The sequence below is a fragment of the Coenobita brevimanus genome, chromosome 70 (genome assembly GCF_032717465.1).
Source record: "Coenobita brevimanus isolate Jiangsu-jjx chromosome 70, ASM3271746v2, whole genome shotgun sequence".
NCBI lineage: Eukaryota > Metazoa > Arthropoda > Malacostraca > Decapoda > Coenobitidae > Coenobita > Coenobita brevimanus.
Window position 1 is genome coordinate 48,837,050 of NC_137023.1, and position 24,120 is coordinate 48,861,169.

At 40.5% G+C, this 24,120-nt stretch overlaps 1 protein-coding gene across 1 annotated transcript in view; it reads right to left on the bottom strand.

The window, feature by feature from the left end:
- The window catches only part of Ziz (dedicator of cytokinesis protein Ziz), a 251,109-nt gene that overhangs the window by 76,957 nt on the left and 150,032 nt on the right, over positions 1–24,120 (bottom strand). Inside the window, exons 23-26 of the mRNA XM_080277570.1 lie at positions 23,330–23,515; positions 22,705–22,847; positions 4,635–4,904; positions 2,851–3,011 (exon numbers count right to left, since the gene is read on the bottom strand). Of these exons, the coding sequence (XP_080133696.1) occupies positions 2,851–3,011; positions 4,635–4,904; positions 22,705–22,847; positions 23,330–23,515 (760 nt within the window). The remainder of the gene's footprint in view (positions 1–2,850; positions 3,012–4,634; positions 4,905–22,704; positions 22,848–23,329; positions 23,516–24,120) is intronic.

Below are 24,120 nucleotides of genomic sequence, written 5' to 3' on the forward strand. Positions count from 1 at the left end.
CCCCCCCTCCATTACCCTATCCTCTCACCTGCCCGGCCGTGCTACGCTAAGTAAATCTTCCCTGGAATTTTTCACTGATTTCATCCATTGAAATAAGCCCTATGTCCTATTCTTATACCAAATAATATATAGAAGAAAGAAATAAGGTAAGTGAGAGTGCCATACACCTGGAATTGGCTAATTATCACCTGACAACACCTCACGTGCACTCGTTCGCTAATTTTCGCTGTTTTTTTCCCCTTGAAATATGCCGTATAATCTATTTTCGTAATAAATATACATGTAAGGAGGGAAGGGAGAAGCATTAGTGATATTTACATTCACCTGGAACTACCTAATTTATAATGTATTGTCTAGATTTCCTGCCAATCATTTCAGTGCTAGACAAAGCTGTTTCAAGATCTAACATTGGTAGCTCTGAATATATATCTCCTAAGTAGGCCTCTAATCTATTTTCGTAATAAATATACATGTAAGGAGGGAAGGGAGAAGCCTAGGTGATATTTACATTCACCTGGAACTACCAAATTTATAATGTATTGTCTAGATTTCCTGCCAGTTATTTCAGTGCTAGACTTAGCTGTTTCAAGAACTAATATTGGTAACTCTGAATAATCCCTAAGCAGGCCTCCACGCTGGCCCTCCGTTATCAGTTTACTCTCATCTTCCGAAGCAAGGGTACGTATGTTTCTTCTTGCTGACTTCAAGGCCTTTTTTCACCCCCATGCAAATGGCCCTGTGACCTTTACCCCCTACTAAACCTCGTGTGGAAAGAGGTAAAGGGCTGACAATTGATAAAAGAGTGACTACGATCTTTCTATTGAGTAAAACAGTGAAAGTGGAATTGTAAATAAGGTGTAAATAATGTGTAAACAGCAAGTGAAAGTAATGAATGTAAATATACGTGAACAATGGAAAATAGTTTTATAAGTTATTTCAAGTGACAGTGCACAACACAGTGTAAATAAAATAGAAATGTAAATAACATAAATAAAATAGAGAACGTAAATAGAAATGTAAATGAGTAGTATTATAAGAATACGAGTACCGGTATATACCCTAGGAGTAATGAAAGTGAAAGTTTCACTCTAGCATGTCTGAATGCTATGAGTTATGAGAGTGAAGATGAAAGTGACATTCACTCTCAATGCCAGTATACAGGACGAGAAAGTGAATGCTACGTATTTTACTGAAAGAAATTGAATCCCTACAGTGACAATAAACTAATACTACTGAAGGAAACTTATGGATAAAGACTGTATATATAAGTGTTATATAGTAATAGAAATATAAAGTGTGAGGGGTTTTATGAATAATAAATGACAGAGTACCAAGAGCGAACTAGTGCCAGTGCGACGATCAGACGCGCTCGTAATTTCCATTGCTTTCACAGTGTTTTTTTTTTTGAGTATGAATCCCAAACTACTTGAAAATTGTAGAATAGTGTTTATAGTGTTTGTATCTGGCTGTGGTAATCATATTACGGGTTGTCGGGAAGTGTAAAGTGGAGACTTCGTTACCCTACTTCAGAGGTCTCCACAAGTCCTACGGTAACCGACGAAGGCTCAACAATCATTCCAGGAGAAAGCTGAAGGTATGTGCCATAAGTATATGTAATTTTATTATTCTAGGACTAATAACTGATTTTTGGCAAATATTATTTGAGAGTCTGTCGGAGCCCAAATAACCCCGCACGCAAGTCATTGGTAAACAAGCCCGCGGTGTAGGGGTTAAAGGGTTAAAAAGATAAGAAGCTCCGTAAAGACTGCCCCATATTTCTGATATTTGCAGCTCCTTCTAAGTCATACTTTGTCACCTCAAAAGATGCAATCATTCTTATATTCATGTACAGTAAGCCTTCTAGAACAAAATGGTAATACTGAAACTTTTTGCCCTTCAAGAAATGCAAGTAAAACAGCAGTGCTTAAATCTGACCTACTTACTGGGCACCGGAAGATCCATGACTAACATTCACAACTGAGTAAGCACTTCTTTATGTAGGTAATGTTAGGATATTTAGTTAATCATCTATGAATGATGTTTTTGCCTACAAAGGAAAAAAAGTTTTAAATATTTAACCCTTCTAAATGTTGCTATCTTATGATATTAATCCATTATTAGTAATTAGTCTGCAACAAAAATTACTGGTTTGGCACCTAAAACTCATGTTATACAAGTGGAATGGGCTAAAAGGAAAAAACACTGGCAACGAGCTAATTTTTCCCGAAGACACTGGAAGCCTGCTTGCACTAACCAATTTTATTCCCAAAACACTGGGAGCCTGCTCACAAAAACCCATTACCTTCTGTCTGTGTAACAGCACAGCATGTCTAATTCATGACACCCTCATGGCACAGGAGTCCTTGTGTATACAGATTATATTCATTAAGAATTACTCATGCAAAACCTTCCAAAAAGCATTCATCCATCATCAGTCATCAACCTAACCTTATTTCCTCTATCTATGAGGGCTTGTGTTACTGAATGCAAGGCACTTGTACCTCTTGCCAGACATGAATCAGACTATGAGGAAACTCCAATCGTAAACAACCTCCTGTACCTGCACTGCAAGAAGTACATGACCACTTGCAATGCAACATACTGATACCACTACAAAAAATAAAGGATTTACAGCACCCTGCTCTTGTCCTTTTAGTCAACCTGCATGGCCACAGACAAGTACAGAGTAACGTGTGTAAAGAAAAAACAAAAAGTCACACCATCACTGTACATTTCATTCATACATTAGTTCCAATATCTAGCTAACTCAGTCTTTCTGGTCCTGCAAATGTTGTCAAGATTCATGAGATACTTGGTTTACCTCCATCTGCACACATCCTCCTCTTATACCTGCAGATGAACTCTGTTGATTCCAGTGCGTCTAGTAAATTCATAGTTGCTCCTCATCAGAAGGTACAACACAGCGCAGGCTTCATGACGAAGGTTGGTCAGTTTGCTGTTGCAACACTTGAGCATCTCGAAGCAGAGAGACCCACACAAGGTAGCATCGCCTGGTATGGTGGTGGTGGTATTTTATAGGGTTGGATGGATGCAGAGATATGGGTTGGTGGGAAATACTGGATTACAGAGGAAGGTATAAGTCTGGGAAGGATGCAGAGATGTGGGTTCATGGTGGGAGATCAAGTCTGGTGACTCGATTCAAGATGAGGGCATAGGTAAGGAAAAGATGCAAAGATGTGGGGTGAAGAAGGGAAATGAATGTTAAATAAAGGCTCAGAGATGGGAATGTGGGTTAGGAATCATGATGTCAAGGCCATTAGACTGGTGGTGGGTATGATGAATGTGGGAAGATGGTAAGTGAGACCTGGAACAATGAGGATAAGGGAGGTCAAAGATGATTCAGCCCTGTGCCCCGGGCTAGGAGTTACATTATATGATGCACCCCTTAGGATGGGAAAAAGGGAATGCTGTTCATAATAACCTTTCATATAAATTATTTCTAAACTTACAAACTTAATAATTCATCTACACTAAGTGCATTAAATCTTTCCTATGGCCATAGGCAGTAGTACTAGCACTGCAGAGCCAAAAGAATTAGCAAAAATATTTTGGTGCAGAGCACTATGTGGCCACTCCTGCAGGTGGCACAATTCTGTCTATCTCTTTGTACTAGGAATAAAGCAGTACCTAATGCACAGAAATGATTACAGCACCAGTTTCTTATCATAAATTCAATTACAGCAAAATTTGAGTATACTGTACTTACTACAATAACAACAAAAATCAAAGAAAGACAGGTGAAAGGTCCTGAGTGTGTGTGTGGCTGAAAGACAGTGGGCTGACTTACAATCCTTTGTGGCAATTAACAAGAGGCAGGTGGAAAACCTTCTTTAGTGATGGATATACCAGGAAGCACAATGGTAACACTGGTGGATCACAAAGTGCATTTACAGGCATCTGAACGATGCCACAAAAACATGTGAGTGCCAGAATGTCAACTGAGACATGCTGGAAACTTTCAGGACTGCAACCGGGGCATAAGGGTTAAGGTGATGGATACTGGATGATGGGTGTGGGAATCCTGACTGGGAACCTTTAAAAAAATAAAAAGTTATGGCCTTGAGTGGGAGATGAAAAGTGAAGGCTGCCTGTGAAAAATGAAAAACTAGGAGAGACACTGAGGAGAGCACTGGGACAGATGAGATACACAACAGGAGAGGGACAAAGGGGTATGGTATTTTGCAAAGCTTGGGAAGACAATAAATAAAGGAAGTCTTTAATAACTGACAAGCAAGAGAAAAGCATAAGATAAAGCATTCCAACATTATAAAAGCAAGCATACTTCAAGTCTGGAACCAAGTTACCATACTTACAATGAAAATTTCTAATCACCAAGAGTAAATATAAAGGACATATGTGAACACTGCATTCTTTATAATCTGCACTGAACACTGTTGAATCAAAAGTATTTCAATCTACACCCACATAAATCAAATTTACATGAACTGTACTTGTTAACAGGGCTTCAGGTAGAGGAACAAATAAACATACATCACTAATGTCATTACAAACAACCTCAAATTTACAAAAGAACAGACACTTTGGACTGGACCTGTGGTGCTGAATCTATAAAACACAACTTATCACAACACTACAACAAAGTAAAAACTCACCTTGGAAGAGTGTTCTGGGGAAATTATTGATGAAGGCACGGAGTGCGGCAAATACGTGCTTCATGACAGCCTCCGACTGTCCCAACTGGAGAAACAGCAAATGGAGAGAAAAGACCTGCTGCATGATGGCTTCAGCTCCATCTGAGGTGAGAATATCCCGACAGTGGGTAGTGAAGCTGCCCAGCGCATCAAGCACAATCATTCCTACTTCTGTGGCCAGGTTTGCTTCCTGCAGTGCTCTTAGCCAACCTTCACCTTCATGGCTGCTCACTGTCAAAAAAAAAAAAAGGTTTACACGAATGGAGAAATTATTTCATTTAGCAATCTCAAATACTGCATTGGTGATGATGATGCACTTTATGCCATAACTTCCCTCTTGAAAGGGCAAAAGTGTATTTTTTTTTTGGGGGGGGGGGGCTTGTAAGCCTTTTACAACTGGAAGCCCTTTGTGAAACAGACCAATGTTATCTCAGCAACAAGAAAAAGTGCTTGATCCTTCTGTACTGAGATACCAGCAGATAAATGTAACACGCTGAAAGTTGTTTCAGTGATTTTTGTAAAATTAGTATATATTTGGGCTAGTAATTACAAATTTTACACTGGTTATCATCCACCACATAAGGGTTCCTCACAAAATGGTGAACATTACTCAAAAGCAAGCATGAAATAGTATACAGGCATACTCCGCTTTAATGATGTAATTGGTTAGGTAAAACCCCAATGTCAGGCGGGGTATTGTATATCAGGGTAGTTTTGACATGTAATGTGGAGCGTATACTAGCCTTGGGTTTCCCCCCAAACCAAGACCAAGACCCACCCATATGAGCTCCAAAACAAGTTGAAAGCCAATCTAAATGGCCTAACAGCTGTCACGAAAGTTAACCTAAGCCTAACACCTAAAAATAACCCACTAAAACCAACAAATAAAATGTGAATCTCATCAAATATGTCTGGAAAAAAGTCAAGCTTAGTAAAGTGTACCCCAAAATGACAATGTTCACTCCACCTATGGCTAAAACATGTTAGTCTAAGTCTAAAAACAGTTTATAAATCAATCTAAACACACAATTTCAGTCTAAAATATCATATAAATAGATTTTAAAAAATCAAAACCCATTGTTAAACCGGGGTTTTGCCATTGTTAGGTGAGGTAAGGTGGTATTTCTACCTCCATCGTTAAGCTGGGGTATCACATCTAGGGGTATTGTATATCGAGGTATTACTGTATAGGCAAAGAAAAATCAAAACTTAATATGCATATGGTTGTAAATAAAGTAATCCCTCTAAAACCCTGATGCCCAAGACCTGGACACCCCAAGTCCCGGACAGTTTGGGCTTGGGTCCATTAGTCCAAGTCTCAGATTATTCCCTAAAATATCCGGATATCTGGGACACACACACACACACACACACACACACACACACACACACACACACACACACAAATCCCGATATGTGTTCAGTCCTACTCTAAATTTGCCAAGCAGTGATGAACAGTTGTGTTTTGGCGCGTAGTTCCGGCGATGTCCGCTAGAGCACCCCTGCATCCTCCCCATTTCCCGCCTACTTACCATCGTGACTGCACGCTTGTCGCCATGGCTGCCCACATGCTCGCTTTTGTGGTGGTGCCCTACCTGCTGCAGGCCCTGCTGTTCCTCTGCTGCCTCTTACTTGTGTGTGTGACGATGGCCCCACCACCCAAGAAGAGGAAACGTGTGGTTCTGACTCTGGAAAAGAAGAGGGAGATATTGGACAAGGTGGACACAAGATGGTCCACCTCCTGCATCCTCTGTGAATTCAACCTGGCCCGCTCTATCTTGTTCGACATCAAGAAATCACGGGACAAACTCACCCGGCAAACTTCGCATCGAAGACCAAACGCAACGTGCAGAGGAAGATTATGTACCCTCCCAGGTTTGCAGAAGTCAACCATTCTACGTTAATTTGGTAACATCAACAACGTGCTGCTGGTGTGCTGATGCGTGGCACGGAGCTGAAGGCTGCTGCAGAGAAGTTTGCAAGGTTACACAACTCTCCAGACTTCAAGGCATCCGAGGGTTGGTGCTTCGCCTTCAAACTATGGCATGGCTTTACCAACTGTAAGGGCCATGGCAAAGCTTTGGGTGCCAACAAGGAGGGAGCATAAGAGTTTTGGCAGAAGGTGAAGGGCTTGGTCGACAGGGGGGGCCTCACTCTCAGTCAAGTCAACAACGCTGACGAAATTGGTCTATTCTATCACTTGCTGCCAACGAACACCCTAGCAGAGGAGACGGAAAAAGCGTATACCTGGACACAAGCTCTCCAGGCAGCGGGTATCTGCTTTGTGTTGTGCCAATGCTAACGGCATGCACCGGCTCAAGCCCATTATTGATGGCAGCGCAAAGCAGCCTCATGCCTTTGTGGGGTGATGGATGTCCTTCCTGTCGCGTGGTACCATTACGTGAAGGCTTGGTTCACAGCCAAGATCTTCAAAGACTGGTTTCACCAGCAAGGTCACCCATTATCAGATGAACACACTGGGAATCCCACACAACCAGATAAAGGCTTTCCTTCTCCTGGACAACACATCTGCGTCCGACAAGGAGTTGGTGGCTGAGAATGGCCACATTAGGTGCTTGTTCTTACCACCTAATATGACTGCTCTCATCCAACCAATGGACCAAGGTGTGATCATGGCAACGAAGAGGCTGTACCGTCGGAAGTTCCTGGACGAGGTGACAGTTGTTCTCGAGGACGAGGATGAGCACAGGGAGGCACAGGACACGCGAGGCCAGCGGACTTTGCAAAACCTTCATCACTACAACCTCAAGTCAGCCATCTACAACTGGGCAAGTGCATGGAGGGAAGTCCCTGTCAAGATTCTGGAAAGTGGTTGGTCTCGTCTGCTTCTCAGAGCCAATGTGGTGCACGACTTTGATATGGATGACTTCCATGCATGTCTTCGTGCGGCTCACAATGAGGTGGATGTGGACGAAGTGCATGAGTGGTTGGATGACAACGAGGGCGATCCTGGGTACCAGATCATGTCTGGTGAGAGAGGATAGTGTTTGGAAACTCCCTGTACTGTTGTTTGCAGATGATACTGTGTTGTTGAGTGAAGACGAAGGGGAGCTGCAAGGCTTGGTGAATGAGTTTGAGAGAGTGTGTAAGAAACGGAATCTAAAGGTGAATGTAGGGAAGAGTAAAGTGATGGTCTTTGAGAGAGGTGAAGTTAGTGAATGTACAGCGAGGCTGGATGGTGAGGAATTGGAAAATGTGAGTACGTTTAAGTATTTGGGTAGTGTGATGAGTAAGGATGGAGGTTTGGAGGGTGAAGTGCTTGAAAGGGTACAGCAGGGAAGAAAGGTTGCTGGTTCCTTGCAAGCAGTGATAAGAAACAGGGAAGTGAGCATGGAAGTGAAAAAGTTACTACATGACAGTATTGTGATACCAACTCTAACGTACGGAAGTGAAGCTTGGACATTGTTGGAAGGACACAAGTCAAGAGTGAGAGCAGTGGAAATGAGTTATTTAAGAGAAGCCTGTGGAGTTAGGTGGAGAGACAGGCTGACGAATGAGGATATAAAGGAGCGTTGTGGTGTGGATGTGGATGTGATAGGAAGCGTTATGAGGAACACACTGAGGTGGTTAGGCCATGTGGAGAGGATGGAGGGTGAAAGACTGACGAAGACAGTGTATGTTAGTGAGGTGGAGGGGGGAAGAGGGAGGGGGAGGCCGAGGATGAGATGGAGGGATGGGGTGGAGAGGTATATGAGAGAGGGGGGTGTGAGTTGGGAGCAGGGCAGTGAAGTGGCGGGGGACAGGGCGACTTGGAGGCGATTTGTTTGTGGCCACCCCAAACGGGATTGAGGCATCTGGCAATAGATAGATAGATCTTTTGTACCAATATCCACCGCCGCAAGGCGCTGCCGTGCTGCAAACATCACACGTGTTGTTATCAATTTTTTTTTATTCCCCAAAACAATGTGAATGGTGCTGAAATGTTGTGCATACATTAGATATGATGATATTGAATGATTTCAGTACATGATATGTTAGGATTGGCTCAAAAAAAACTTATGAATATTTTTTCAAAATTTTCATATCAAATACCTGTATGTTTACGGTAGTGTCGAGTTATTTTTTAAGTTACTGTTGTACCCATGCTTGGCAAAGGGAGTGAAAGGGTTGAATTTTCAGTCCTAAATGAGAAAACTGCCCGTCCCCCAAGGCTAGGCTCTCCCAAAGGGGATGAAAGTGGAGGGTCAGATCTGATTAGGAATAGGGAAGCTGGGTCGCAGCTTGCCAATCCCACACCATGTGCATGGCTAAAAACAGACTCGTTATACGAATAAGTCTAATTATTACGAATAGAGAGACAAAGCAGAAATAAATATTTTTACAGATGGGGCAACATGTATTTTTCCAGTAATAACACATTCACCTTTCTCTATCATTTTGTCTTGTTATTTTTGCAATATATGTTGCTGGCTGGCTGTCTGTCGTGAGTGTAGAAAAGTATGATATTTTCTGCCTGGGTAAGGAAAAAGGGTACAGCTGGATGTTTCCCAACACTTTACATGGTCAGAATTGCGAGACAACCAGCCATTCGCACCTCGCACGAGCTGATTGGCAGGAAGGGAAGGAAGTTCTTTCCACCTATGAAGGCATCACGTGAACACAGAAAACTTTCCCATTATGCATGTAAAAGGCAAAGAATATGTAAAATGATTCAAAACGGTGCAACAAACCTGAGCAAATAGGTAATGATACCAAACAAAAATTTATTTTTCTTTTATTTTCGTGTCTTTTTTGTTTATGCCTGTGTTTATTTATAATCGTAAACAGGGTGGTTGTGAGTGTTTTGCAAAGGAGGATAAAGATGGCATTTTCTGTCTGCGTCAAGTTAATGGGTGTAAGTATGTGTGTTTTGGCATGGCCATGAGTGAAAAAATTGTACATCCACTCGTCACGGCAGCAGGTGGCGAACTGACAAATGAGGTGTGAAAGCGTGACGTGAAGGTCAGTCTCATGTCCCAGATGTTTGTTCACTTCCAGAAAGTTTTCACAGTTTTCTACAAGTTGCATTGCATCAAATGATCCAAACCAGTACAACAAACCTGAGCAAATAGGTAAAAATACCAAGACATTGAGCAAATAGGTAAAAATACCAAGACAAAAAGTATTTTTCTCTTATTATCATGTCTTTTTTGTTTGTGTCTGTATTAATTCATAATCGTAAACAGGTGGTTGTGTGTTTTACAAGAGAGGACAAAGATGATATTTTCTGCCTGGGTTGAGATAATGGGTGCAGCTGTGCTTGTTTAGGCATGGCCAAGAGAGAACAAACATAAAATCCACTCATCACAGCAGCAGGCTCTGAACTGCTTGATGAGGTGTATGGAAGTGTGGTGTAGGTCAGTCTGAAGACCTTCAGAACGTTTGTTCACTTCCCAAAAATTTTTGCCGCTTTTTATAGGTCGCGCTCAAACGATGCCTGTGGCCATTTATCGGCTAAATGTCATTCGAAGCCGGCGGCCACAGAGGGGTTAAATAGATGCTGTGCATGTCCCGTAGTGAGTTATTTAGGTGGCTTTCAAAATTAGGTTGGGTTGGGGTCTATAAGTACCTGTCTAGGGGCATTTTTCCCAAGTCCCGGACAAGACCAATTCCCAGACGTTGCTTGGGCTCTATTACGACGGATCTTGGAGGGATTACTGTATTGAATAAAAGTACACAAAATGGAAACAGCTAATAAATAATAAGTTCCTACACAAAATGGAAACAACTAATAAATAATAAGTTCCTTCACTCAAAATCATTGTTTTTTTGTTTCAGAAATGAGTCTGAAGCTTCACCATTTATGAGATTTTGGTGGATTCTCACAGTGCAAAATCCAGCAGTAATCATGAATCATGGTGACATTCCATTTTCTTCGATATCTTTCCTCTACCTCTTTTGTATTCTGATGAAATCCATCACCTTGTTCTTTACTTAAAGCTCTCAGATTTTCCAGAAAGAAGTCCAAATGAGCATTCAGGATATGTACTTTGAGACTCCTGTTACATCCTAGGGCCCTGAACCTATCCAACACCCTGCTTACAATGTCTCTGTAGTTTGGATCCTCACAGTTACCTAAACAGTTTTTAACGAGATCTTTCAAGGGAAGTGATGCGTATGTGTAAGTATGTGTGCATGCACATGCATACATGTGTGTGTGGCCAACTGTTCAGGCATACACAGAAAATTTCATGCCCCATAATTGTAGCAGTGTTACTTTATGACCATCTGTGTCAGCAATATCCTACAATAATACAATGATCTGCTTATTCTAAGTGGAGGTGAGTAGGCATGTACGTGGTCTGGCAGTGGAACTTTTGGAGGATGGCTGTGGACTGAGAATGACTTCTGGGTTTTTCCCATGAAAACTGGCTTTTTTTCCCCACATTTGCTGAGATGTGTCAGGGATCATCTTCTCACACAAAATGTGTTCAGTGCACACCAGGACATGAAAACTGAGGGTTTACTGTATTTCTGAGAATTTTTAAGTTGGAGAGGGGGCTGGCCCCGCCCTAGAAATCATGGCTGGGAAAACTGTTTATAGCGGACGACCTTCCCAGCAGCCCGACAAACTCACCTGGCAAATTTCATTCAAATTTATCAAATAGCCTATGGGGACCTAAAGCACATGCACCCCCCCCCCCATACACACAGGAAGAATCTCGCACAATGGATAGGGGTGGGTTGCCGAAAATTATACCAACATACGTTGGAGGACTGATAATAATAACCATCCATCCATCATCCAATCTTATGTTGCCCCATGTGAAACGTCGGTGCCCGGCGATAGGCAAGTTGGTCCTGACATTTAAGATGACAGTGACCTGCCTCACTCATCCCTGAGTGGCATTACATGAGCAATAAGCCCAAACCACCCCTTGGACATAAATCTGCACAATTTCAATCCAACCGGAGTGCCTTAATTACTCATTAAATAATAATAACAGTAATAATAATAATAATGATAATAATCATCATCATCATCATCATCTTCATCATCATCGAATCCTGTGTTGCCCCATGAGAAGCATGGGAGCCCGGGGCTAGACAAGTTGGTCCTGACATTTAAGATAAGAGTGACCAGCCTCACTCATCCCTGAGTGGCATTACATGAGCAATAAACCCTGTCCACCCCTTGGATATAAACTGACGCAGGCCCAATCCGGTTGGAGCACCTTACTTACCCACTAAACCATCAGGTGCCCTAGTTTGCTTATATAGTTACCCCCCGTCGGTTTCCTGGTGTACAGGAAACCATTTGGCTTGTCACTCAGCGTAAGGTTACCCGTAGACAGAAGGAAGAGGAAATTATAGAAAATAATACAGAAATTAATAATAATAATAATAATAATAATAATAATAATAATAATTAAAAAAATAAATAAATAAATAATAATAATAATAATAATAACTGAGGTCGGTGGGGGTGCTCATCATCCACTCATTCAGTATAGTGATACTCTATTCCAGGAAGACTCTACATTGAGTGAAAACCCAAATGATTTTCTGTAAGCCAGGAATCATTTAATAGGCTGGGTGGTACTCTTATAACCAATCAATATGTGTTCCCTATGTGTCAGCAAGTGGGTTGGCAGAGGGTTAATGTCCCTCCCCAGAAAACAACTAACTAAAAGGACAAACAAAATGCCTTGGACCAGGACTGGCAAACAGTAGATGACTAAGGACTGTACAAAAAACATTATGTGGATTTCAGCATGGAATGACCTGGGGGGGAGGGCAGCAAAATGGAAGGGGACAGGGTGACATGAAGACAATTTGTATGTGGCCACCCCTTACAGGATTAAGGTGTCTGGCTATAGACAGACAGACAGACAGACAGATAAATGTTTCATTTTGTTTCACTAATAAAGGCTCCAACAAGCTTGCATGTGTCTGCCTTGGTCACCTAATGGTGGTTCTCCATGCTGCTCAATCACTGGCAGTCTCCCTATTCAGACCCTTATCCTTGAGGTCACATTCTATGACCTCGTCCTAGGTCTTTTTTTGGTCTCCCTCTCGCAACTCTACCCCCACTGTTAACAATTCTCACTTTCTGCACCCAACTATCATCTCCCATCCTCTCCATACACCACTCCTCATCACAACACCAATACACTCCAGTCCCACTCTTCCTCTTAACTCTTCTATTGTAAACCTTGCCCCGTCTAAGACTTGCATTCGAGGTCACACCGCACATCCACCTATCCACTGTCATTTCTGTACATTGAGCCTGCAAATATCCTCTTCCTTTACTGCCCAGGACTCACTATCATACAGGATTACACTCCTAATGCATGCTGCCTCCCTCTGTCTCTCCCTGTATCTAATTTTAAAGATAAAAATGATGATACTATTACTATTACTACTACAACTAATAATAATAATAATAATAATAATAATAATAATGATAATGATAATAATAATAATAATAATAATAAAAACTGCCATAAGGAATTTCAAAAATTCATCACATGACAAGGTCATCCATCTTGTGCATGTGATATCAGTACATCAAAAATAAGCAAATTTTGAGCTTTGACCAGGCTGTGACCTTGAGTTTTGGGACGTCATTCATATTTGGTAGCCATGCAAAACATATGGAGTTCTATAAATGTACTAAGTTTGGCGACTGTAGCTCAATTCTATCTTGGATTTTTAAATTGTGCAACTGAACTTTGAACTTGGCTGTGATCCTGAGTTTTGGGTCAAGGACAGTCATACTTGGTAGCCAGCAATTCATCACATGACAAGGTCATCCAACTTCCTCAGATCGACTGCAGGAGCCAATTTATTCCCCAATACCAATCAGCGGAACTGGTAATTTCAACGGTCTTCACATAGTGTTCCATAAAAAATTGCCAAATCTTTAGACTTTGATCTTGGCTATGACCTTGAGCTTTGGGTCACAGGGATTAATACTTGGTAGCCATGCACAGCATGTCAAGTTCTATAAATGTACGAAAGGTAGGTGATTGTATCTCAATTCTATCTTGTTTTTTAAAACTGCGCACTCAATGACAATAAATTACTTTCCATTGACCACTGAGAAATCTCAGAAACTACTGGCCCATGTGGGCCCATAGTCATTTCAGACCTGCTTCCTGACCTTGGCTGTCCCACAAAAATTTCAAGTCTATACCTTTAACGGTTTCTGAGAATCCATGAATAGACTATTTTTACAGGTTTCTGCCTATAACAGGAAAACCAGTAATGGAAACTGGATGATGCTGGGTCGTATGAAGCCGCCAGCTGTAGGACTCAGATGGCCTGGTATGATAACTTTGCAAATGAGTGAATACGAGCACTTTACTTCTTCGTAAGAAAGAATAACAATAATAATAATAATAATTATAATAATAATAATAATAATAATAATAATAATTATTATTATTATTATTATTATTATTATTAATATTATTATCATTATTATAGTAACATTGGCAAGAACAATACAACTCACCACAGGTGTGGTGAGTTACAGAAATAATAATATATAATAACAATAACAATAAAAACAATAATAGTAATAATCCATCCATCCAACCATCATCTAATCTTATGCTGCCCATGAGGAGTGTAGGAGCCCAGGGCTAGTCAAGTTGGCGCTGACAATTAAGATGAGAGTGACAAGCCTCACTCATCCCTGAGTGGCATTACGTGAGCAGTAAACCCTAACCACCCCTTGGATATAAAACTTCACCGCCTCAATCCGATTGGAGTGCCTTAATTACCCACTAAACCACCAGGTGCCATAATTTGGTTACATGGTTACCACCCAGCATAGTAAATGGTTTCCTAGTGTACAGGAAACCATTTGGCTTGTCACTCACTGTAGAGTCACCCGTAGGCAGAAGAAATGAGGAAAGAATGAAGGAGAGAAAAACAGAAGAGAAAGGAAGGAAGAGAGGAAAGAGCAGACACCCAAAGCAGCACTACATAGAGTGAGTGGATGGTGAGTGCCCCCACCTACCAATAATAATAATATAGAAAAAAAAAAAAATAAAAATAATAATAATAATAATAATGGCAGGTGGGGGCACTCACCATCCACTCACTCTATGCAGTGCTGCTTTGGGTGTCTGCCTTTTCCTCTCATTTTTTCCTCCTCATCTGTCTCTCTTTCCTTCATTCTTTCCTCATCCTTCTGTCTACAGGTGACTTTACACTCCCACTTCTGTCTTTCTTTCCTTCATTCTTTCCTCTTCCTTCTGTCTATGGGTGACTCTACACAGAGTGACAAGCCAAATGGTTTCCTGTACACCAGGAAACCATTTACCACGCTGGGGGGTAACCATATAACCAAATTATGGCGCCTGGTGATTTAGTGGGTAATTAAGGCACTCCAGTCGGACTGAGCCTGTGCAGGTTTATATCCAAGAAGTGATTGGGGTTTACTGCTCATGTAATACCACTCAGGGATGAGTGAGGCTGGTCACTCTCATCTTAAATGTCAAGACCAACTTGCCTTGCCCTGGGTTCCTACGCTCCTCATGGGGCGGCATAGGATTGGACAATGGATGAATGAATAATAATAATAATAATAATAATAATGGTACGTGGGGGCACTCACCATTCACTCACTCGATGTAGTGCTGCTTTGGGTGTCTGCCCTTTCCTCTCTTCCATCCTTCCTCTTCTGTCTTTCTTTCCTTCAGTCTTTCCTCTTCCTTCTGCCTATGGGTGATTTTACACTCCCTCTTCTGTCTTTCTTTCCTCTATTCTTTCCTCTTCCTTCTGCCTACAGGTGACCCTACACTGAGTGACAGGTCAAGTGGTTTCCTATACACCAAGAAACCATTTATTATGCTGGGTGGTCACCACATAGTTAAATTATGGCATCTGATGGTTTAGTGGGTAAATAAGGTGTTCTAATCACATTGAGCCTGTGTAGGTTTATATCCAAGGGGTGGCTGGAGTTTATTGCTCACATAATGCCACTCAGGGATGAGTAAGGCTGGTCATTCTCATATTACATGTCAGGACCAACTTGCCCAGGTTCCTACGCTCTTCATGGGACAGCTCAGGACTGGGTGATGGATGGATGGATAATAATAATAATAATAATAATAATAATAACAATCATCATCATCATCATCATCATCATCTGGGTTTCCTTTCCCAACCTAAGGCAGGGTGAGGAATAATAATAATAATAATGATAATAATAATAATAATAATCTGCTTTTCTTTTACAAATGTGCCAGATCTTCCAATAAGGAATTCACTAAGCACATTTTCAACACTTAAAAAAAAAAAAAAAAAAAAAAAAAAAAAAAAAAAAAAAATGTGATATTATTCATACACAAGCTTACCATCAGAATCAGGAACTTGTCTTCCTAAATCATGATTCATCTTTTTTTTTTCTTTTACTTACCAACCTCTCCACACACATTTCTTACTCTCAGTACAGTGGAGCCCCTCAGATAGCATTTTTTTCATTACCGAATCCACAGATAGTGATAGAAAAGAAACCATCTCAAAGTGATTAATGCTGCATGGTTAGCGTAAATCTGCTAGGCATTTAACACGTAGCGAGTGGGTGGGCAAAGCTGCCAAGGTCAGACCTGGATAGACCCTGGTAACACTGACAGTGAGTGCGAGTCTATCCTCACTCAGTTCATTGACCCATTGTTTATCCATGCCGCCACGCATTCGTTCAACTCGTTGCAGTCTCGCCATTGTTAAAGTCTTTTGTGACCATCCATTTATTGTCTGGCTACTGAGTGTTCTATTATCATGGCTTCAACTTCAAGGGCTGGCCCAAGTGGTGGCAGTGGCCCAGGGAAAAAAAACAGTAAGTGCAGGTAGTGCAAAAGTGACAAAAAAAGCCAGAGAATACATAAGTGGCAAGCCAAAGAAACAATACAGCGTGGAAGAAAAGAAAAAGATAATCCAGATGACTGAAGACAGTGCAAAGACATGTGAAATTGTTAAACTGTTGAATGTGCCAGAATCGAGCATAAGAAACATAAGAAAGAAAAAGAATGAGATAAAGGCAGCAATAAAAACCACAACAAAGTATTTTAAGGGTGGTGCAGGTGGAGCTAGACGGGCCATGCACGACACTACCAAAAAAAATAGACTCCAAGTGGTGACTGAACATTATGTAATGAAGTGATTAGCAAGGAGATTAGGAAAAGGAGCAAGTGTTGATGGACCAGAAATTCGTGCAAGGGCAATAGCAGTGTACCAGGGACTATGTGCAAAAAAAAATATCCACACTCCTGCTCCTTTCATTGCCTCACGTGGGTGGCTACACAGGTTTAAAAAACGCTGTGGGGTAAAGCTCGCTTTTTACCAGGGCGAGGTTGCATCTGCAGACACTACAGCTGCACAACAATTTACCCAAATTGCAAAGGCTATTATGGAGGAAGGAGGGTACACCCCAGATCAAGCTTTTAATTGTGACGAGACTGGGGTGTACTGGAAGAAATCACCCAAGGCCACCTATGCCCACAAAAACCTTCGTCAGGCTGCTGGAACCAAAATGGCCAAGGATTGCTTCAGTGTCCTGCTTTGCTGCAATGCTTCAGGGGACTTCAAAATGAAACCCATTATTTTCTATAAATATGCCAAACCACATTCCTACTGCCACTGTGATATGAACAAGTTCCCCAACTGTGTGTGGTACTCAAACAGCACTCGATATATGACCTCAAGCCTTTCTATTAAGTGGTTAGACGAGATTTTTGTGCCCGAGACTCGAGCGTATTGCAAGAAAAAAAATATTGACTGGAAAATATTGTTGTTCCTGGACAATGCACCTGGGCACGCTCGCCTCATGGTAGACCACCACTCTAGCATACAGGTTGTTTTTATGCCTCCCAACACTACCGCCAAAATTCAACCTTTAGATCAAGAGTTAATTGCTAACACTAAACTCTTCTTCCATGGCAAGCTCCACAGCAAACTGAGGGAAAAGACTGATAACTTTCAAGAACTGAAGATCCAAGAGGCTAATTCTAGCGACAGTAAACCGATCAAGAGGCAAGTCAAGAGGAAGAGGATCAAGAGGAAATGACCGTCAAGGCCTTTTGGAAGTCTTTTAAGATAAAGCATGCAGTGGATTTATTCTGTGAAGCTTGGGGCCAGATCAATCAAGCCACCATAGCACACGCTTGGGCCCCCCTGCTTCCACATTTGAAACAGGCGGGCAAGGCAGCCAGGCAGGAGCTGCAGGTGGTGGCACGTGAGACTGCTGACGTCATCAGAACTGTGCCGGGACTCTTGTGTGTGTATGACAAAGAAATCATGGACTTGGTAGGAGGTGAAGATCGAGAAGAAACTGCTGAGGAGATGCTGAACCAAGATGAGGAAGAGGAAGAGGAAGTGCAAGAAGATAAGGAAGAAGAAAAGAAACCAAATGTCCCAACAGTGAATGATTTGTCTGAAATCCTGGCCGTACTGTCCAAAGTTCAAGAGAAAGTAACCTCTCTCCATTTTAAACTGTCGAGACCAAGTCCTAGTGTATTTCTGAGATCTGACGAAAATCTTCACCAACAACCTGAATGACAAAATAAATGCATGGCACCAGACACTGATCACACGATTTTTAAGTCAGCAACAAGAAAGGTTTGAGGCACAAAGACAAGCCATTTTGAATGCCTTGTCAGACGAAGAAGACGATGTCAACATGCCCCCTGTTCAGCTCAAGGAGGACCTATATGATGGTTGGGAAGATGAGGAATCAGAGGCCCATCGCATCGAGAATGAAGTTCATTTGCATGTGTTACGATGTGAGGGACGAGAGGAAGACTAGGGACGAGAGATGAAGAGTGAGCAGAATCAGGGCCGTGGTCGCTAGGCTGCTGCGGTAAAGTAACCACCAAGCACGACAGTAATTTTAACAATAAACAGCAAAAGTGATTTAAAAGTTTGTTTATCCTTTTGCATGTTAAGTGTAAGTTTATTTTATTAGTGTTCACAGCATGAATTTAGGGTTTAGTTGGAGTGCATGCAGTATTTATTGTTTAGCAGCTCTAGTAGGTTGCCACAGTACAATGACTACAATTGATAACTATATTTATCAGTAAGAAGCACTCAAAACAAATTAAAAGTAAGTTTGTTAATCTTCTTTGAATATGTAGTATAAGTTTAAGCTATCTTATTACTGTACTGAAGAAATATGGCGAGATATTAATGGTTAATAGAAGATTTTAAGGGTATAGCTGAAGGAGTCCAGGACCGTATTAATTTTTTTAGGTTACAAGTTTGCCCCTCAGATAGCGATTTCACGGATAGCGGCCATTTTGGTGGATTAATTAGGTTGCTATCCAAGGGGCCCCACTTTATACTGTATTCCCTCCATCTTTCATATGAGTCTTTCTCTTGCATCTACTGCAGCCACTAATTTCTTTTCTTTCACTACCTTCTCAACCACCACACTCCATTAAGCTGTGCTTTCTTGTCAGTTAATATCTCTGCATCATCACACACAACTTTTACATTCCTATCCAAACACTCTTCATATGTATTTGGTGGATTAATTAGGTTGCTATCCAAGGGGCCCCACTGTATACTGTATTCCCTCCTTCTTTCATATGAGTCTTTTTCTTGCATCTACTCCAACCACTGATTTTTTTTCTTTCACTACCTTTTCAACTATCGCACTCCATTAAGCTGTGCTTCTCTTGCCAGTTAATATCTCTGCATCATCACACACAACTTTTACATTCCTATCCAAACACTCCTCATATGCATTCTACAAATTTTCCATATCCAAATCATCAACCAAATGCTCACTGACCCTAACTCCTCTACTACTTTTTTTTTTTTTTTTTTATTATCATCCAGCACTACTTTGTTTTTCAGCTTTTCCACTTTTAATCTTTCATTCTGCAAACCCTTCTGACTCCTTATTCACCATGCTCCTCTCAATTTCACCCTGCATAACACAAATCACATGGTCAGATAAACCTCTGTATCATGATCTCCATGTCCTCATGTCACTGAAAGTTGCAAAAAAATTTTCTCTACAAGCATAACATCACTCTGACTCCCTTCAATATTTTCTGTAAGTTACAAAATCATGCATATTTACATACTTTTCAACTTCTTTCCAGGTGCATGTCCTTCAGTTGGTGTCTGCCATCTGCTCCCAGGGCACTTCAGAACAACATTTCCATTACTCACATATCCAGTGTTAACTCTCTCATTAAGGATTCCTACCAAAACGATGTCATAATTCCTCAATTTTTGTCTTACTTCTCTCTCTACTCAGTCCTCAAACCAGTCCTTCTCATCCACACTTATATCACTACATTAAGCATATACAATAATCAGTACTGCTTCCACAAAAAAAAATATATATATATAAAAAATAAAAAAATAAAATAAAAAATAAATAAAGCTTATTTTGCAATCTTCTTTACATACTTCTGTATCTACCCCAGCTGCATTAATGTAAGCATTTTAACTGTATATCGTTGATTACAGTACTCCAGAATCTACCCTCTCCTGCATACATTAGCCACTGTTAGGTTATCCTATAACAATCATTAGTAATTTTACATACAGTAAATATATACAGAATTGAATGCAAAAATTTTCTTTGCTAATTGTAATGCTACATTAATAAAGAAACATTTATATGAAAAAATGTTAAATATTGTAAGCATAGTCTTCAACAAGATTAATTTCCCTCATTCTCTCAAAAAAAAAAAATAAATAAATAAATAAATAAAAATAAACATCATGAGCATACTATTTTCCAGGATTTCTCCCTCTCTTAAAAAAAAAAAAAAAAAAAATCAATCAATCAATCATTCATTTCCTGTGGCACCCCACAGGATGCATAGGGCCTCAATGAACTCTCTCCACCAATATTTGTCTCTTGCCACCTCCTTCAGGTCCTACCAACAGTCCTCTCCTGCTTCTTTTTTCCATGTCCTCAGCCAGGTTTCCCTCGGCCTACCTTTACCTCTTCTTCCTCTACAAGTCCACTCTAGCACATCCTGTATTAAACTAACTTCTTTTCTGTATATGTGCCCCAGCCACTTCCAGCGAGACAGTCTCACATATTCATTAACTGGTTCCACTCTTGTAATATCCTTTACTCTTGTATTTGTAACTCTGTCTTGCCACTTTACCCCAAGAATCCTTCTCAGTATTTTACTCTCAAATCCTGATACTTTCTGATCTGTTGCAATTGTACTGTACCATGACTCATGCCCATAAATCAAAATTGGTCTAACCATGGACTTGTAAATTTTCACTTTAGTATGTACCGAAAGCATATTATTATTCCAAACAGATTTCAACATTCCAACAGCTCGCCAAGCCTGTCTAATCCTCTCCTCAATTTCATTGTTTAATGATCCATTAGATGATACAATCGTTTCTAGATATTTAAAGTTTTCTACATTCTTCACCACATTATTCCCAATTACACAATCGATTTGGTTCTCCACGTTCATATTAGTAATTTCAGTCTTTCCACAATTTAATACCAATCCCACTTTTTCTCCTTCCTCCACCAGACAATCAAGCACCCTCTGCATCTCGTAAATACTTCCGCAAATCAGTACAATATCATCAGCATAGTCCAAATCCATCAGCTTCTTCTTTTCTTTCCAGTTAATTCCTGCACCTGTTCTCCTTACAACCTTTTTCATAACATAATCCATAACCAAAACAAACAACAATGGCGAAAGAACTCCTCCTTGAATCACTCCTGACCTAACTTGAAATGGATCACTCAAAGAACCACCCACCATTACCTTACAAAAAGTACCTTCATGCAGGCTTCTAATAATATTTACAAACTTTTCTGGTATACCATAGAATCTCATAATTTTCAACATAGCTCCACGTGAAACACTATCAAACGCCTTTTCAAAATCCACAAAACACATACTAAGAGGCATTTTCATCTCATTAGCTTGTTGCATTAGATGCCTTACAATAAAAATCTGATCATTACAACCTCGACCCTTTCTAAATCCTGCTTGTTCTTCTCTTAAAATTTTATCAATTACTGGCTCTATTCTGTTCAACAAGATTTTGGAAAAGACTTTTGCAACTACAGGTGTCAAAGTTATCCCCCTCCAATTGCCACACACACTTAAATCTCCCTTTTTTGGTATTTTTATAATCACTCCATTTTTTCACTCTTCTGGAATTCCACCATTATCCCAAGCCACATTAAAAAGTTTCAAAAGCGCATTCATCAACTCGTCATTTTCCTCCTTAAGCATTTCAGGAAATATTCCATCCTCTCCTGGGGCCTTAAAATTCTTTAACTCCTTTATAGATTTTGCTACCTCTTCCAAAGTTATATCCCCTGTTTCTATCTGCAAATCTCTCTCGGCTGGCAGAATGTCCTCTTCAGCTGGGATTGGTCTATTTAGAACAGATTCAAAGTGCTCTTTCCACCTTCCTTTTATATCCAAAAAAGTTAGTCATCAAATCACCATTTCTATCTCGTACAGGTATTTCCTTCCTTCTCTTTTCAGTCCCAGTTAACTCCTTTATGGCCTGATATGCTGCTCTTGTGCTCTGACCATCATTTTTACTTAATTTAATTTCTGTCTCTGTCGCCTTTTCATCATACAGTCTCCTCTTATCATGTCTAACGAGTCTTTTTACTTCAGAATGTAAACTCCAGTACTTTGCTCTAAGTACTTCAACTACCTGGCCATCAACATGTTGTTCTTCACTTCTTAACTTAGCCTCTTTCCTTTTCTGAATTGCATTCCATGTTTCATCTGACACATTTGCAAGATGTTTGCGTAAGGAGGAGGGCAGATATAGGTAGTGATCATCAACTTGTTGTGTCAAAGATTAAAATAAAACTTAAGAGAAACATTAATGGTAATTGTACAGGAGGTAATAATTACGATTTGGATGAGCTGAGAAGTGATGAGAGCACGAGGGAAAAGTTTCGATGGGAATGTAGGAACAGGTTTCTAGTCCTGCAGACTTTGATGGAATCTGAAGACAATGATATTAGTCAAATGTGGAGAGAGGTAAATGAGGTTTTGCATGAGAGTGCTTTAAAAAAAAAAAAAAAAAAAAAAAAAAGTTAACTAACCACTATAGCTGTCGGTGGCAGTGGACATCCTGCTGCCAGAATACGGAGGCTGCAACTTGGCTGGCAACGTGGAGGCCTTTTTAGGTACTTGTTCTCGCACTATCTGACGCTTCCCATTGTACTTAAAGTGATGTAAGCACAACCTGTCGGTAAGTAAAACTTATAGATTCAGAAAAAATAGCTATTAAAAATATATAAGAATAACTGTAAATAGTGTAAGAATATTGAAAAAACTATAATCAGTTAATATTCAGGAATGACAGTAAGTTTATCTGGCACAGTGCAACAGATGACATCATGATATCAGGCCATAAACAGGTTAATTGTTTTTTACAATTAATGATAAAAATGCTCAATACAGTAGTTCTCACAGCACTGTAACACTAAGAGCACACCAGATGTTCAAAATCACTTCTGAATAGTGGTAAAATGTAAAAACAAAGAATGAATTGTAGCAACTCTTATCTTTTGGCAGAGAAACTACCATAACTAATAGCCTACAGATAAAAAATATTAGTCATGTAAACTGTAGTCATTACACTAACTATACATCAAAGGTAAAGTATATCAGAAGTGATATACTATGAAATAAAAAGCAAAGGAAAAACTTAGATCCACTACTCACTGTAAGAGTGTGAAGAAGCTGGGAAGGGCTTGGTGTGATAAGGTGAGCCACCATGAGAGCAGGTGAGACTCAGGAATATGCTTCAGAATATGCAGGAAGCAAAGAAGCAAATCCCGCACCTCACCTGGACACAGTTTGTCATACCTCACTGGACCACTTTCTCCGGCAAATGCCAAGCTCAGGTTCCTGTAAATTTTTAAAGTCTCATGTTATATGGCTTCTGCTGGATGTACAAACTGCGGTCAGAAACCTGATAAGCCATACATACTATAATAAACCATACACTGTAGTTTGTAATGTTGTGTTCATGGGAAAGACTGAATAACAAAATGCAGATATCAGATTATAAAAATGTGCAAAGTATGGTGTGCGTGAGGCAATACTGTATATGCAAGAAATGGGGCTATTCCTGATCTTCTGGAAGACCTGAAGTGAAATAAATTTACACCAGTGCAACATTCAATTTATCTATATTAATGGCAAAAAAATAAATCCAAAAGGGGATGCCCACAAATAACTCGGAGAACACAAGAGATGATCATGGGTGCAGGACACGTGTGAGTGGCCATGTGAGAAAACGTCTTCAAAGGGGTGGTGTGAAGGAGGCCACCTGTGCAGAAGCCTGAGATAGAGGTTCTGCGTATCTGAGTACTGAGTGGCCATCTCAGGTCAAACATCTGACTGTCGGTATGCATGTGTCACTGAGTCCACATGGGACTGTCGTAGGCAGCCATCAAAATGACTGTTTTGGCAAATATGGATATTGTTATCAAGAAACTGGCTATAATTTA